Source organism: Trachemys scripta, chromosome 1, assembly GCF_013100865.1.
Source record: "Trachemys scripta elegans isolate TJP31775 chromosome 1, CAS_Tse_1.0, whole genome shotgun sequence".
Taxonomy (NCBI): Eukaryota; Metazoa; Chordata; order Testudines; family Emydidae; genus Trachemys; species Trachemys scripta.
Window position 1 is genome coordinate 230,698,159 of NC_048298.1, and position 12,898 is coordinate 230,711,056.

The window sequence follows — 12,898 nt, forward strand, 5'->3', positions numbered from 1 at the left end:
CATAGCAGAAGTTATCTGCACTGTTCACGAGGCATCTCTGCTCACTTTGGCTGAACAAAAATGTATCCCTTTGCAAAATCAAACACTGACAAATAAGAGAGCATGACACTGTATGATTTCTAGAGCTGATATAGGGCAATTTGTTCAGCAGAGTGATGTAAGCTTCGTTATGATTGCATCATCCATGACTTCTAGGAATAACATGATGCAATTCATATCATGTATGATGCAATACCAGTTTCAGATTGCATTATTCATTGTTTTGCCTAAAAAGCAAGTACTGTCCAAACCCAGTCATAGATTTATTCATAGATCCAGTCAAAGATGTATTTTAGTCATTTCTGGTTTAAATTGAGATCCCTTCCCTTTATAACTCACTTATCCTCCGCCATTCCCAAGACAAGGGTCGTATATACTGACCCAATAGCATATCTTGAAAACTAGAGCCAATCAACAATTTTAAGCATCTTTTTCGTTCTCAGTGACCCAGAGTTAGTAAAGTTTGACTACATTTATTTCAGAAGCATTTTGGCTGTAGAGCAGTGTTTGTATATTTTATATAATTACATTGTGCCTTCAAAATATTACTTAAGACTCAACACCCTATGAGCCCATTTTAGAAACTTGATTATGAGAAAGAGCTGCTGAAGGAGTTACTCAATATCACACAGTGAGTTAGTATCTGGGACAGAAATTACAACTCAGCAATCCTGACTCCCAATTCTAACTATTAGATTCCTTCTCCACACAGTTGCTTTAATTAAAATATAAGTACCTGTGTCATCATTTTCTCCCAAAGAAAATAGGGTTATTCTGGGGTGGGCTGGGGAGATAAGTTCTGAGTATTTGATTGTGACTAGACATGGACCAGAGGAAGTGCAAATTTGAATCCAAAACTCTAGTCTCATGGTGTTCAGATTCAGTTGTCAAATTGGAGCTGGGAAATTTGGGTCTGGCTCTGAATTTCCCAAAGTTTAGGCAGGGATTGGTGATGTAGTTTTGGTTTAATTCCATGGCTAGTTATGCCCCTTATGCCTGTCACTGGATATCCGGCACATAGACTGGCTTAGCAACAATCTGCCTTGAAATATCGGTCAGTACCATATCTACATCCCAAAACAAATAATAGTTCATCATAGATATTCTATTTGTAACGAATACTTTTGTTAATAACACATTAGTACAGTGAGCATTGGTGGTTTTGCATGCAAATGGGAAGTCAGATCCTGAGTGACTTGTTGGCAGTTTGTTCTGCACCAATTGGAAAAGCTGCAGTATTTTAGTTCTGCTCTTAGCAGCAATTAGTGTTATGGCAATAAGAAAAGCAGAATAGGTTCTGTAGCAGGGATGCTATTTAGCCAAACAGGATATTAATGAATTACTCTACAGTGAATGTTTGCAGCTGCTTTAATGCTCATAATCACTTAACATTTCAGGGGGAAGGGAGAGCAATTATACAGCATATAAGAGTAAGAGGGAGAATGGAGAATTAATGCCTTACTGACTCCACAGAAAGAACTGTACCATTACTCCAATGAGTCACAGAAATTCAAGAAAAAAATGTATTTACTAAGCATAAATGATATTTAAAGATTTGGAATTCAGATTCAGTTTGACAAGCCTAGTAAAGGGGTGTTGCTTCTCTGAGCTACCTGTCCTGTTTGAGCCCACTCTTATCCACACTCTATCTTCCAAGTCTTCACACAAACTGCCAAAACCAATCTGCCCTTGTCTCCCCTTAGTTGAAGGTACTATTATGAGGGACAGGCAATTCAGCAACCAGCTAATCTTCTTTAGCTCCACGTATCATTTTCTGGGCAGGTTATGAGGCCCTTTCCCTCCTCCATCTCAGTCTTTTGCAGCTGGTCAAGAGTCTCACTAAATGTCCTACTTCTTTTGCAGGCCTGCTGTTGGTCTGCTCTCTTCCAGAAGACTGATCTTCTGGAGCATGTGCATATGGCTGAAGGTCTTCTAGCCTCAGTTTTTCAGCTGTAGACCTGGCTGGTTTCTGCTGCTTCCCACTGAATTGGCTCTTTTACCATTTCACATTCTAAGGGTAAAATGACCCACAGTGCAAAGGCCAATTTCAAATCCACTTTCTGAAGGGGTGGGGGGGATAAACTGAGATTGGCCCACTGTACCCCGGGTAGAGGAGAGGGCCTTATAGGCCTGGCTTGACATGAATAACTGGACATGGATGAGGCCTCATTTCTTGGGAGACAGGATTAGGGAGATACATGGATCGGCAGGCTGGAACCAGAATGTCTGTACTAGCTAAGATAAGGGGGAGCACTCAGGGAACCATTTACAATGGACAAGATAACAATGGATAAGACAAGTGTGGACCATAATATAAGGCAGGGATCGGCAACCTTTCAGAAGTGGGGTGCCGAATCTTCATTTATTCACTCTAATTTAAGGTTTCACGTGCCAGTAATACATAGTAATGTTTTTAGAAGGTCTCTTTCTATAAGTTTATAATATATAACTAAACTATTGTTGTATGTAAAATAAATAAGATTTTTAAAATGTTTAAGAAGCTTAATTTAAAATTATATTAAAATGCAGAGCCCCCCGGACCAGTGGCCAGGACCCGGGCAGTGCGAGTGCAACTGAAAATCAGCTCGCGTGCCGCCTTCGGCACACGTGCCATAGCTTGCCTACCCCTGACATAAGGTAAAGAGTAAATTGTGCAGAGATAGTGTGTATTGTACAGGGATTGGTTCTTACAAAGTGATCAAGCCAATCCCAAAACATGTCATGAAATGTACTGTAAATGCATATAAAGGAAGAGGTTTTCTGTGTAACTTTGGATGTGTGGCACAGCCTATATCGTCCCCTATGCTTGGGACTGATGAACTCAGCGTAGCTTTACTGTATGCCAAATAAAGGAACCTGAGTGACAACGAGACTGGAGTCAAACTGAGTTCTTGGGGAACCAAGTTGGAGAGGTCTTGGGGGAACCCCAACAAGTCTCAGGGTTCTGGTCTCCCAGAAGACCGCCATATTAATTTTCTAGATAAAGCAGAAGACTGGTAATCAATTTCTATTACCAGCTCTGCCTGTGTTCTTTATGTAATGCTGACAACCTGGGTGGGTTGACGACAGCAGGGATCAAACCTGGGAGCCAGATCTTAGTGCATGAGCCTCTACTCCTTGAGACTGTCTTAGCCAAGGCTGTAGCAGGCTCATCAATCTCTAGTTGGCATAGCCACGATTAGAGAGGGACAGAGTGCCACACCAAGAAGGTGTAGCTTACATTTATGAGACTGAGCAAGTCACTCAATTTGTCTATGCTTCAGTTTCCCTGTCTATATAATGGGGATAATAGTGATTGCACTACCTATCTCACAAGTGTAACCTCAGACCAAGGGTGACCATCTTTTCAAAAGGCAAAAGTGGAACAGATGCAGGAGCCCCACCCTCATCAGTGACCCCATCTGCTGCTCCTCCTCCTCTTCCCCCGAGATCCCACCCTCTGGCCAGGCTGGCAGCCAGAGTTGGGCAATGGTAAGAGCCATCCAGGGAGCCTGGGCTGCTGTGGAGAGCCCCAGACCCTCCACCGGCCCTGGGTGAGAGACCAGGGTACCAAGAGCAGCCCCCGGCCTGTGTCCCGACCCACAGGGCGCGCTGCCCAGGACAGGTGGAAGGTTCAGGGCTTCCCACAATGACCCGGGCTCCCTGGGTGACTCTTACTTCTGTCTGTCTCCAGCTTCTGGCCTGGCCAGGGCGTAAGGCCTCGGGGGAAGAGGAGGAGGAGGTGCTGGAGCCTCTTGGCAAGGGGGACTAAGGCCCACCTCAGCTCCCCTCCCACTGGGAAGAGGCTGGTGCTGCCCCTGAGCCTCAGGCAGGCACAGAGCAGCGCCACAGGGAATCCGAGACAAATGCTGTCGCGGAGTCATTCAGCCTGAGGCCAGGATTTGAACTCTTCATTTCAGGACTGTCCTGTCCAATTTGGGATGGGTGGTCAACCTAGCTAGACCACACTCTTCAAAACACAAGGAAAAATGAAGCAAGACATGCAGGTAGGTGGTCAATCAAATCATGTAATAACCATGAAACAGTTAGGTCATGAACACAGAGTTCAGGGAGCAGGAACCAGGAACCAAACAGGAAATGGAAGAGGGAGCAGGAAACAAGATGCAGAAAGGCAACACTCATATCAGTCACCACAATTTCCTTCTTTTCTCCCCAAAAGTTCAGCGGTACCTTGGCAGAGGCAGCCGGTGATCCCAGGGCTGGAGGTTACATCTCTGATTCAGCTCAGGGGCTGGATGCTATTGATGTGGCACAGCTTTCCTGATTTGCCACATATCCTCATACAGAAAAAAGTCTCCTCTTCCCGATCTGTTTCCCTTGCAGTAGGAAGTACGTCTTGTTGGTTAACCATGTGTTCTCTGTGTGGTAAACACACTTGCCATGCTCCGTACCCTGCAGCCCCGCAAGATCATGCCATGAGTAATGAAAATGCTTTCAGACCCTCACCTAACATACACTGCTTGTCCAGGATAGAATGTGTGGAGTCTTGTGTGGATACGCTTGTTGAAAGTCATATATTTCCTAGTCACATCAGTTGGCTTCGAGGATGGCAAAGGGGTGGGATGAGCCTTTTCCACTAGCATAGACAACTTGGTGCTCATAGGTCAGTTGAACAGCCAGTGGAATAGGGTTTCTCCAGTATTTTCATGAGGTGTACTCCAAATAACATATAAAGCATGACTTAATGCAATAGGTAAGAGTATACCTCGAAGTTCCTGCAGTATGCTAGCTCCACACTTCTTCAGAGTCCTATGTAGTCTTTCCACTATGTCATTTCCTTGGGGATGGTACACAGCAGATTTATAATGTACTGTACCAATACGCATCAGAAAATCTTCCAACTCTCTTTATAGAAAAGGTGTCTCATCTGAAACAAGGCTCTCTGGTAGGCCAAACATTGTAAATAAAGTGGTTAGGCAAGAATTTAGCTCCTCAGAAGTAGGTGTCTTGTGAAATTATGAATACAAAGGGGTAACATGAGTAATAATGTATAGCAGCATCTTTTGCAAAACTGCACTTGGCCACATTCAACTTTATGCCAGCTTATTGGGGTCAGGTTAGCACCTGATCCAGAATAGCATTATGCCCAGGATGGGTCTTAACAGAGATGAGAATGTCTTCCAAATAACAACATGCACCCAGATAGAGATAGAGGTGGAATGGCCACTTAAATGTTCCCTTACAATATGTGCTAACTACATTTGCTAAACAATCTGATCCACCTTGCATTTTGCTGTGAAGCTGGGAGCTCCTGTCCCAGGCCTGAAGAAGAGCTCTGTGTGGCTTGAAAGCTTGTCTCTCTCACCAACAGACGTTGGTCCAATAAAAGATATCACCTCACCCACTTTGTCTCTCTAAATCTGTGCAGTCAAATGTTGCCATTCCATACCCCTAATCATTTCTGTTGCCCTTCTTTGTACCATTTCCAAATCCAATATATCTTTTTTTGAGATGGGGTGACCACATCTGCACGCAGTATTCAAGACGTGGGCCTACCATGGATTTATAGAGAGGCACTATGATATTTTCTGTTTTGTTATCCATCCCTTTCCTAATGATTCCCAACATTCTGTTAGCTTTGATTGCCACTGCACATTGAATGGATGTTTTCAGAGAACTATCCACAATGACTTCAAGATCTCTTTCTTGACGGGTAACAGCTAATTTAGACCCCGTCATTTAGTATGTATAGTTGGGAGTATATTTTGCCATGTGCATTACTTTGTATTTATCAACACTGAATTTCATCTGCCATTTTGTTGTCCAGTCACCCAGTTTTGTGAGATCCCTTTGTAACTCTTTGCAGTCAGCTTTGGACTTAACTATCTGGAGTAATTTTGTATCAGCTGCAAATTTTGACACCTCACTGTTTACCCCTTTTTTTTCAGATCATTTATGAATATGTTGAACAGCACAGGTCCCAGTACAGACCTCTGGGGGACATCACTGCTTACCTCTCTTCTTTCTGAAAACGGACCATTTATTCCTATCCTTTGTTTCCTATTTTTTAACTGAAGCACCTGGCAATGCTTTCAGGATCATCTAATGATTCTTAATTTAATTTAATGACAAGCTCTTTGTTATCTTAATCACCCTGTCTCTGTTTATAAACAAACTCATTGCCCCATGGGCAGAAGCTGAGAGCAGCACAGACCTCATCACATTCCAAACTCAAGCTCCCTCTGGGGTTAGGGCATGCGGTGTGAGCAGACCTCTAGTATGAAACTCAGGGAGGTGCATAGGTCCTCCCCCAAAATGGTGCCACTGGAAGATATTTTTAACAGCTGGAGTCAAAATATCCTTCATGCCAAGCTTCAAACAGACCACTCCCAAAGTAAACCTGCTAATACTGAGGCTATCAGCTTAGTGGGACACTAAAGACTTGCAACCAGGTAAAGCAGGATAGGGGCCATGTTGACACCTCCCTCACAGAGAGCCATTTATTACAATTTCCCAAAACCTCAAAACAAGCTTGCAGTTTCAATTGAAGTTCTAGGTAAAGATTTGGCAGCACGTCTATCTTACTTTATCCAACCTAGCTATCCACCTCAATATTAATCGTCTTTTTTTCCCCATTATTAAAGATTTTGCAAGGACCATGAAGTACTGTAGGTAAAATAAACCACAGGAAAACAATGACCAATGCTAAGCATGACCTGATGTCATCACAAACCACTCAAGCTCTGCTCTTGTGTTTTTTTATGCTCAGAATTCCTCAAGTGTTTGCACAGCCTCATCTATTATGGCTCTTTAGTGCTTCCTTCTTTCATTACTACATTCATTGTTTTTCTAGAGAATCCCATCCCCTTTGCCTTTTTATCACTTCCTTAGTGCTGGTGCTCACAGCAATATCAAAATGATGCTGGCAATGAAGTGGCACCACCACCTGCTTGTTCACAACATCGTCTTCCACAGTGCTGCCCCTTCCTTAGCAAAGTGCCATAACATATTAATAGCCTGAAGTCTCCTAGCATTCTCCCTCTGGGTGTCTGCTTCCTGCACCCAGTGGGTGACCAGTCAGTTTCAAAGCCATGTCTACTGGCTCAGAGCATTTGTCATCTTCAAACCCAGCTTCAAAATAGTGCTCTGTTTTAGCTCACAGGTCAAGAAGCTAACAAAATAGAGCCTTTGGTTGGGATGCTTTGATGTCGTGAACAGGGTAGGGTCATGTATTTTGGATATGCTGAAGAACATTAATACCAGTCAAGGGTGTCAGAAGAGAGGATTAATACTTTGTTTCTTAGAACAATTCAGTCTTTTCTTTCCACACAGCCACTAATGTATTTTACCAATAACTAAAGGCAATTAAAGTACAACTGCTTTGTAATATGGCCTGTACACTTTAGTAGGAGGGTAGGCAAGGATGTGAGCAAAGCAAGCTCCGTACTCGCCATCCTTGTCAAAATTATATATCAAAGGCAGCCCAAAACTATATGCTTTTTGAGGCAGTATTTGTTATTGTTTTGGCATACTTCATATATTATATAGCACCATATACAGTGACAGTGCCATGGCATATACATACATACATACATACATAAATAAAGCAAACTCTCAGAAATTTTAGGCAGTTTGGAGGTTGGGGTTGTGTGCGCATTGGTATGTGGATACAGAGTTTCCACCCACTACCTATCATTTTAGAAGAGCAACTATTTTTCCCTGTAAAATCTCTCTCATGTGTAGCAGAACTAGATAGGATGGAGCAAATTGTTCCTTCCATTGCCAACCTAAAGGGATTGTTCCCTCTCCTTCCCCACTATAAGCCGTTAGTGATTGTGACGCCCAAGATTCTGCACTTGGACAAAACAGTAGCCTGCTAGCTGAGATCCTGTACTGGACCAGTAGGCTTCATGTTTCCACTATTTTTTTTCTCAACTGTCCTATTGTTCTCTTGTTTCTCACATTCACAGTCAGCGTCTCCACCAAATCCAGCTGTAAAGTGAAGTAATTCTTACTTGGATTGCTGTGTCCTGTAGACACCTGCTGCGACTCCTAAAATAATAAAGAAAAGCATACCATGTATTATTTGTTTTGATAATTTTTAGAAACAATAAAAGTTTGAATGTAAGTTACCTTAATACTACCATACAGCTTTGTTAATCATTCATTCAGTCTAATCACAGAACATCATTTCCGACTATAAGAAGAAAATCAAATATTTCCTTGAAAATGCATTTACTCTAGGCTTTTTATACTTATCTCTCAACCATGACCCTTTAATAGTATATTTTTTTCTATCTTCACTATCAATCTCCAGCTTATTATTCACTTATTACTCCACCAGAACTCAAGGGGCTATTACTTTCTACCAAGCTAGGTGAGAAGACAGGCAAACAGACAAATGATTATTTCTGAAGTTCTTGCCAATATCGTTTCATAGGCCATCAGATTGTTTTGGGAGCAGCACAGCTAATCTTTTCTCCTCACCTCGAGGATCCCAAGTGTCGCGTCCATAATGGATCAGTAAATTGACACTCATAGCATTAGAGAATGGAAATTTAGACCCTACTCCTGAGCCTAGTTCTACTATCTACTAGACATACTGAAATATTAGGTTAAAATAAAAACGAAACTAAATCAACACCTAGTTTTCAAACATAGTCTTGGCACAGTATCTCTGTAATCTCAAGCTAGTCTTCAGTAGACCAGCAGATACCTATGTATCAGAAGTGGGTTTGTAACTGAACTTCACAAAAACACCTAAAACATTTCTAGTGAAACATTTAGAACATTTTTGAAAAACACTGATAGTCTGCCTTGCATTAAATCTTCCAAGTAGGTTTGTTCAAATCGGTTTTGATTTAAATAATTCATTGCAATTATGGGCTGTTTTTAGACTTGATATATGGAAAAGGTTGTAATGTACCATATGTACTAACATTATATTGGTACTGTAGATTTATTACTGTGTATTATTTATCGACTCTTGTTCTTTAGGTGCCTCCTACAATAGCTAAAGATGGAATCTCGGTTACCCTAAACATGGCACAGCACTTATATCATGCATTTTTCAGTTTAGCAATTTCTCCAAAAATACTTTCAGCACCTTGGACTGCGTTAACGAGGCTTTTTAACAAACATTTAGTCAATTTAATTGTTCTAAATCATTTGAAGTTTTTCCACCCTTCTTTTTTTAAAATACTAAAAGTCAAGTATCTCTGACTGTCACTCAGGCTAGCCATCATTGGGTGGCTAAGCCACAAGAGAAATGGATTATGAACTAGTTTAGGGAGGGCATTCCATACATATCTCCAATTATGTATGAAATAAATAAACTTTATAATACTATACCATTTATTATGCATGCTGCAGTTATGACTATAAAGACAGCAACAGCAACATTGACAGAATAGGGATACATACCAATACATACATTATTTTCGAGGCAGAAAGATTTTCAGCTAAAACCTTGGTCCTAAGGGCAGTATTGAGCCAACAGAGGGGCTCAAGGCAATAGACAATTATTTTTTATTTCCAGGCTAAATATGTCTTTAAGCTGCAGTTATGTCTGTAAACCTTTATTAATTATGAAAGAAAAAAAGCAATTGAGCCCTTTATAGTTTTCCTAAAAAGCAAAAACATGAAGAAGCCTGGACATTTAAAGTTCAAGTTACTGAAATAGAATGAAAAATACAGAAATTCACAGTTAAACAAACCCAAATAAACCTAGCTCTTTCCTTATCCCTTGTCCCTATGGATCTCTTCTTTCCTTCTCCCCAGCTACTGTAGGTTTGGATAGGATTTTTTTGATGGCAATCTTAAATCAACTAAGGACCTGATCATGCTTCATTAAAATCAATGGGAGTTTTTCCATTGAGCTGAATGGGAGCACGGTCAAACTCATAAGGGCTTAATCCCATAGCACTTCTCAGCAACTTCAACTTGCAATTAAACCAGGGTCATTGAACTGGGGGCATTCAGAATCTTGAAGGGTCAGATCTTAAATCCACTCTAGCTGTGTAAGTTGCCTGTGGAGTCAGGGATCTCCAGACTGCATGGCTTTGATTTGGAATTTGCATGTCTACAATACGCATCTGTTATTCACTGCCATCCTACATACCCCACCACACATTAAGTGGTGGGGATCTTTGTCTGGCTTGTCAAAGAGGGTGTGTTGCTCCTTTAAGGGAGGCTAGAGAGCCACAGACTAACCTATCACCTGGAGGCAGCTCCGTACCATGTCAGCTTCAGGATGCTGATCCATCCCCCGAGGTGACCAGAAGAGAAGGGGACTATTTATTATTTATGCCCATGTCTTTTACTGCAAAGCCCTCTTTTCACCTGGACCAGGCTGAGCAGATGCTTAATTTTTGTCCTGTCCTAAGAGGTTTATAGACCCATATATATAAGCTACAACCTATGCTACGTCTCACAGTGTGGCAACACTTTTTTACATTTTAAACTATTTACTTTGGGGGAATTGCCCCAACTATGATCCCTTCTGATGAAGAAATATAAAAGCCTGCATCCTTTTGTCTTTCTGAGTATAATCTCAAAAAAAGCAGGAGCAGTTTGCTGTAGTGATGTGAGGACAGGAACACTTGAATTTAAATGCTACTCTAGCATACAATCAAACTGTCTACCTTTCTAGGCATCATTTTTTTTTCAAATGTTAAAAGCAATTATATTTGGTAAAGGTGAGTCATTCACATCTGCAGTTCTTTTCTAATTCACCTGTTCTAGCTTTTTAAAATTAACAAGAATAATCAACTGACCACCATAAAGATGAGAAGACACCAACATTTAAAGCTTCTGTTAAGAATGTGAATGCAAAACACTTGTGAAAATGGACTGGTTTTCTGAAAGTGCTGCCCAGACACCACAATGATGGGTGACCTCATACAATCATACATAGCGACATGGAAATGGAGTACCTGATCTGCTTTTTTGAGACATATGAAATCACTGTAAAAATGAAGGAAAAGAGCCATGCAATCACCAGAATTTACCGTATCCTCTTTTCACACAACGGAGTAGAGAATACATGAACATGAAAGCGCTTTCTCACAAGCATCAAGCATGTTCTTATTTAGCAGATTTAATTATTCATTTAAACTTTATTTTTTAAGATGTTTGTAATAAAACTGTAATATAATAATGCATGATCATTTGTACCTAACAAAGTTTCACAAAGATAGTAGAGGGAAAAGCATATGTGGCGTCTCATATATATGCACTGATTCAATTATCTTTAAGATTTGAAAAATGAGAAATAAAGGGACTCACACTGCCCCTTTCTAGTAAATTTAAGAGTGTAGATTAATCCCACAGAGAAAGAAAATTCAAAATTAAGGATAAAATGGACCTTAATACCCTCTACTAGGTAAAGGGATGTTGCTGGTCTGCTTTCTTTAATGTACTCTCATTGTGATGAGGTGATGGAGGATGTCCAGTTCAGTCTGCGTATTTCAAATTTGACACTGAATTTCCTTTCCTTGTGGATTTAACTTGGATCTTTAACATTAATGTAGGTTTAATTTTTATGCTGTGTATACAGTATATATATATATATATATTTAATAATGATATTTAAAATCTAGTTATTTCGCTTTAATTTCTAGAATGAGTCCAAATCCATCCTGCTACAATTTTGATAGCCCCTGAAACTTTAAAAGCCTAATTAAGAAATTGCAAGTCTCAAACTGTCAGATCACAAATTAGTTGAGATATAGGTTAAAAGTAGTGCAATATGTGTTAGAATTAATGATGCTGATACTTTATTTTTATGGAAAGAATAATCAAAAATACTTTGTAGCCTTTTAAGAAGGCAGGAGTCCTCCGAGTCCATAACAATGCTGGGGATCCCTCTACGTTTCCCCTTCTCCAACTCACAAATACCCTCAGCCACAGTGACATTCCCTGCGCTGAAGAGAGTTGCTATGCTACTTCTTCCTCTGGAGTCCATCAATGCTGTGCCTTGAGTTGGCTGGAAGAATCACTAAAATAAGCTATGCTGGTCTCACACCATTCCCACGGAGAATGAAGAAGCTGCCTTCAGTATCCCAGTCCCTGTATATTTGCAGGTAACAAAGTTTATATCCTGAATTTAGATCCGTCACTTGCCCTTGTATTGCTGTTAGATTGCCAGGCACTTGTATGTGAGTAATCCATAGTGATCTGGTATGGTTATAAATGTTTTATCAACATGAATTTGTGATAGTCACACTGCTCATGAATGCGGAAGCCTCTAGTGAATCATGCAGGTCATCCCAAATGAATGCTGATAAAACCTTTATACTACACAAGACCATTGTCTGATCTATGCATATGTCACATATGTTAGAGAAAATAAAATAACTAGTTTATCAATGTTTTAGAAACTTTAAAAAATATTTAAATCACTATTTCTGAGCCGGCAAAACAGATGCCTTAGTTAGAACGTAACTATGGAGGCTCAGAGTGAGCCATAGAAATGTCTTAAAATGATTTAAAATATCTTTTCTATACCTAAAAATGTAATGAGTTAAATCTCAGTATCTTGGGCCCTTTCCAGGAATCAAGTCAGTGTTGGGTCTCATTGGGCATCTCCTGTTCCCAATGCACTATATAAAGCTCCCATTTCTAGCCAGGCAGAGTTGTGAGATAATGGACTTCACAGTTGTGACATTTTTATATATAGAAACCTTGTCACTGGTCCAGGACAAAATAACCTTGCCCGTCCTAGGCCTGGGGCAGGTATAACTTTCTGTGGGTGAAATTCCACTATGGGGGGAGAAGGAAAAAACATTTCTTGACAGGTTGATTTAAGAAAAATTGGCGGCTCTTTGAAGTTGCTCAAGTGTTTGGAATGTTAGAATAAGTCCCAGGAAATGTATTAGCAGGCAGAGGGTAAATGAGAAGGTCAGAGGTGAATGATAAC

General features: G+C 40.6%; 1 protein-coding gene across 1 annotated transcript in view; it reads right to left on the reverse strand.

Moving 5' to 3' along the window:
• The window catches only part of AFF3 (AF4/FMR2 family member 3), a 190,101-nt gene that overhangs the window by 174,945 nt on the left and 2,258 nt on the right, over positions 1-12,898 (reverse strand). The window contains exon 2 of the mRNA XM_034774253.1: positions 7,995-8,031. Within this exon, the coding sequence (XP_034630144.1) occupies positions 7,995-8,031 (37 nt within the window). The remainder of the gene's footprint in view (positions 1-7,994; positions 8,032-12,898) is intronic.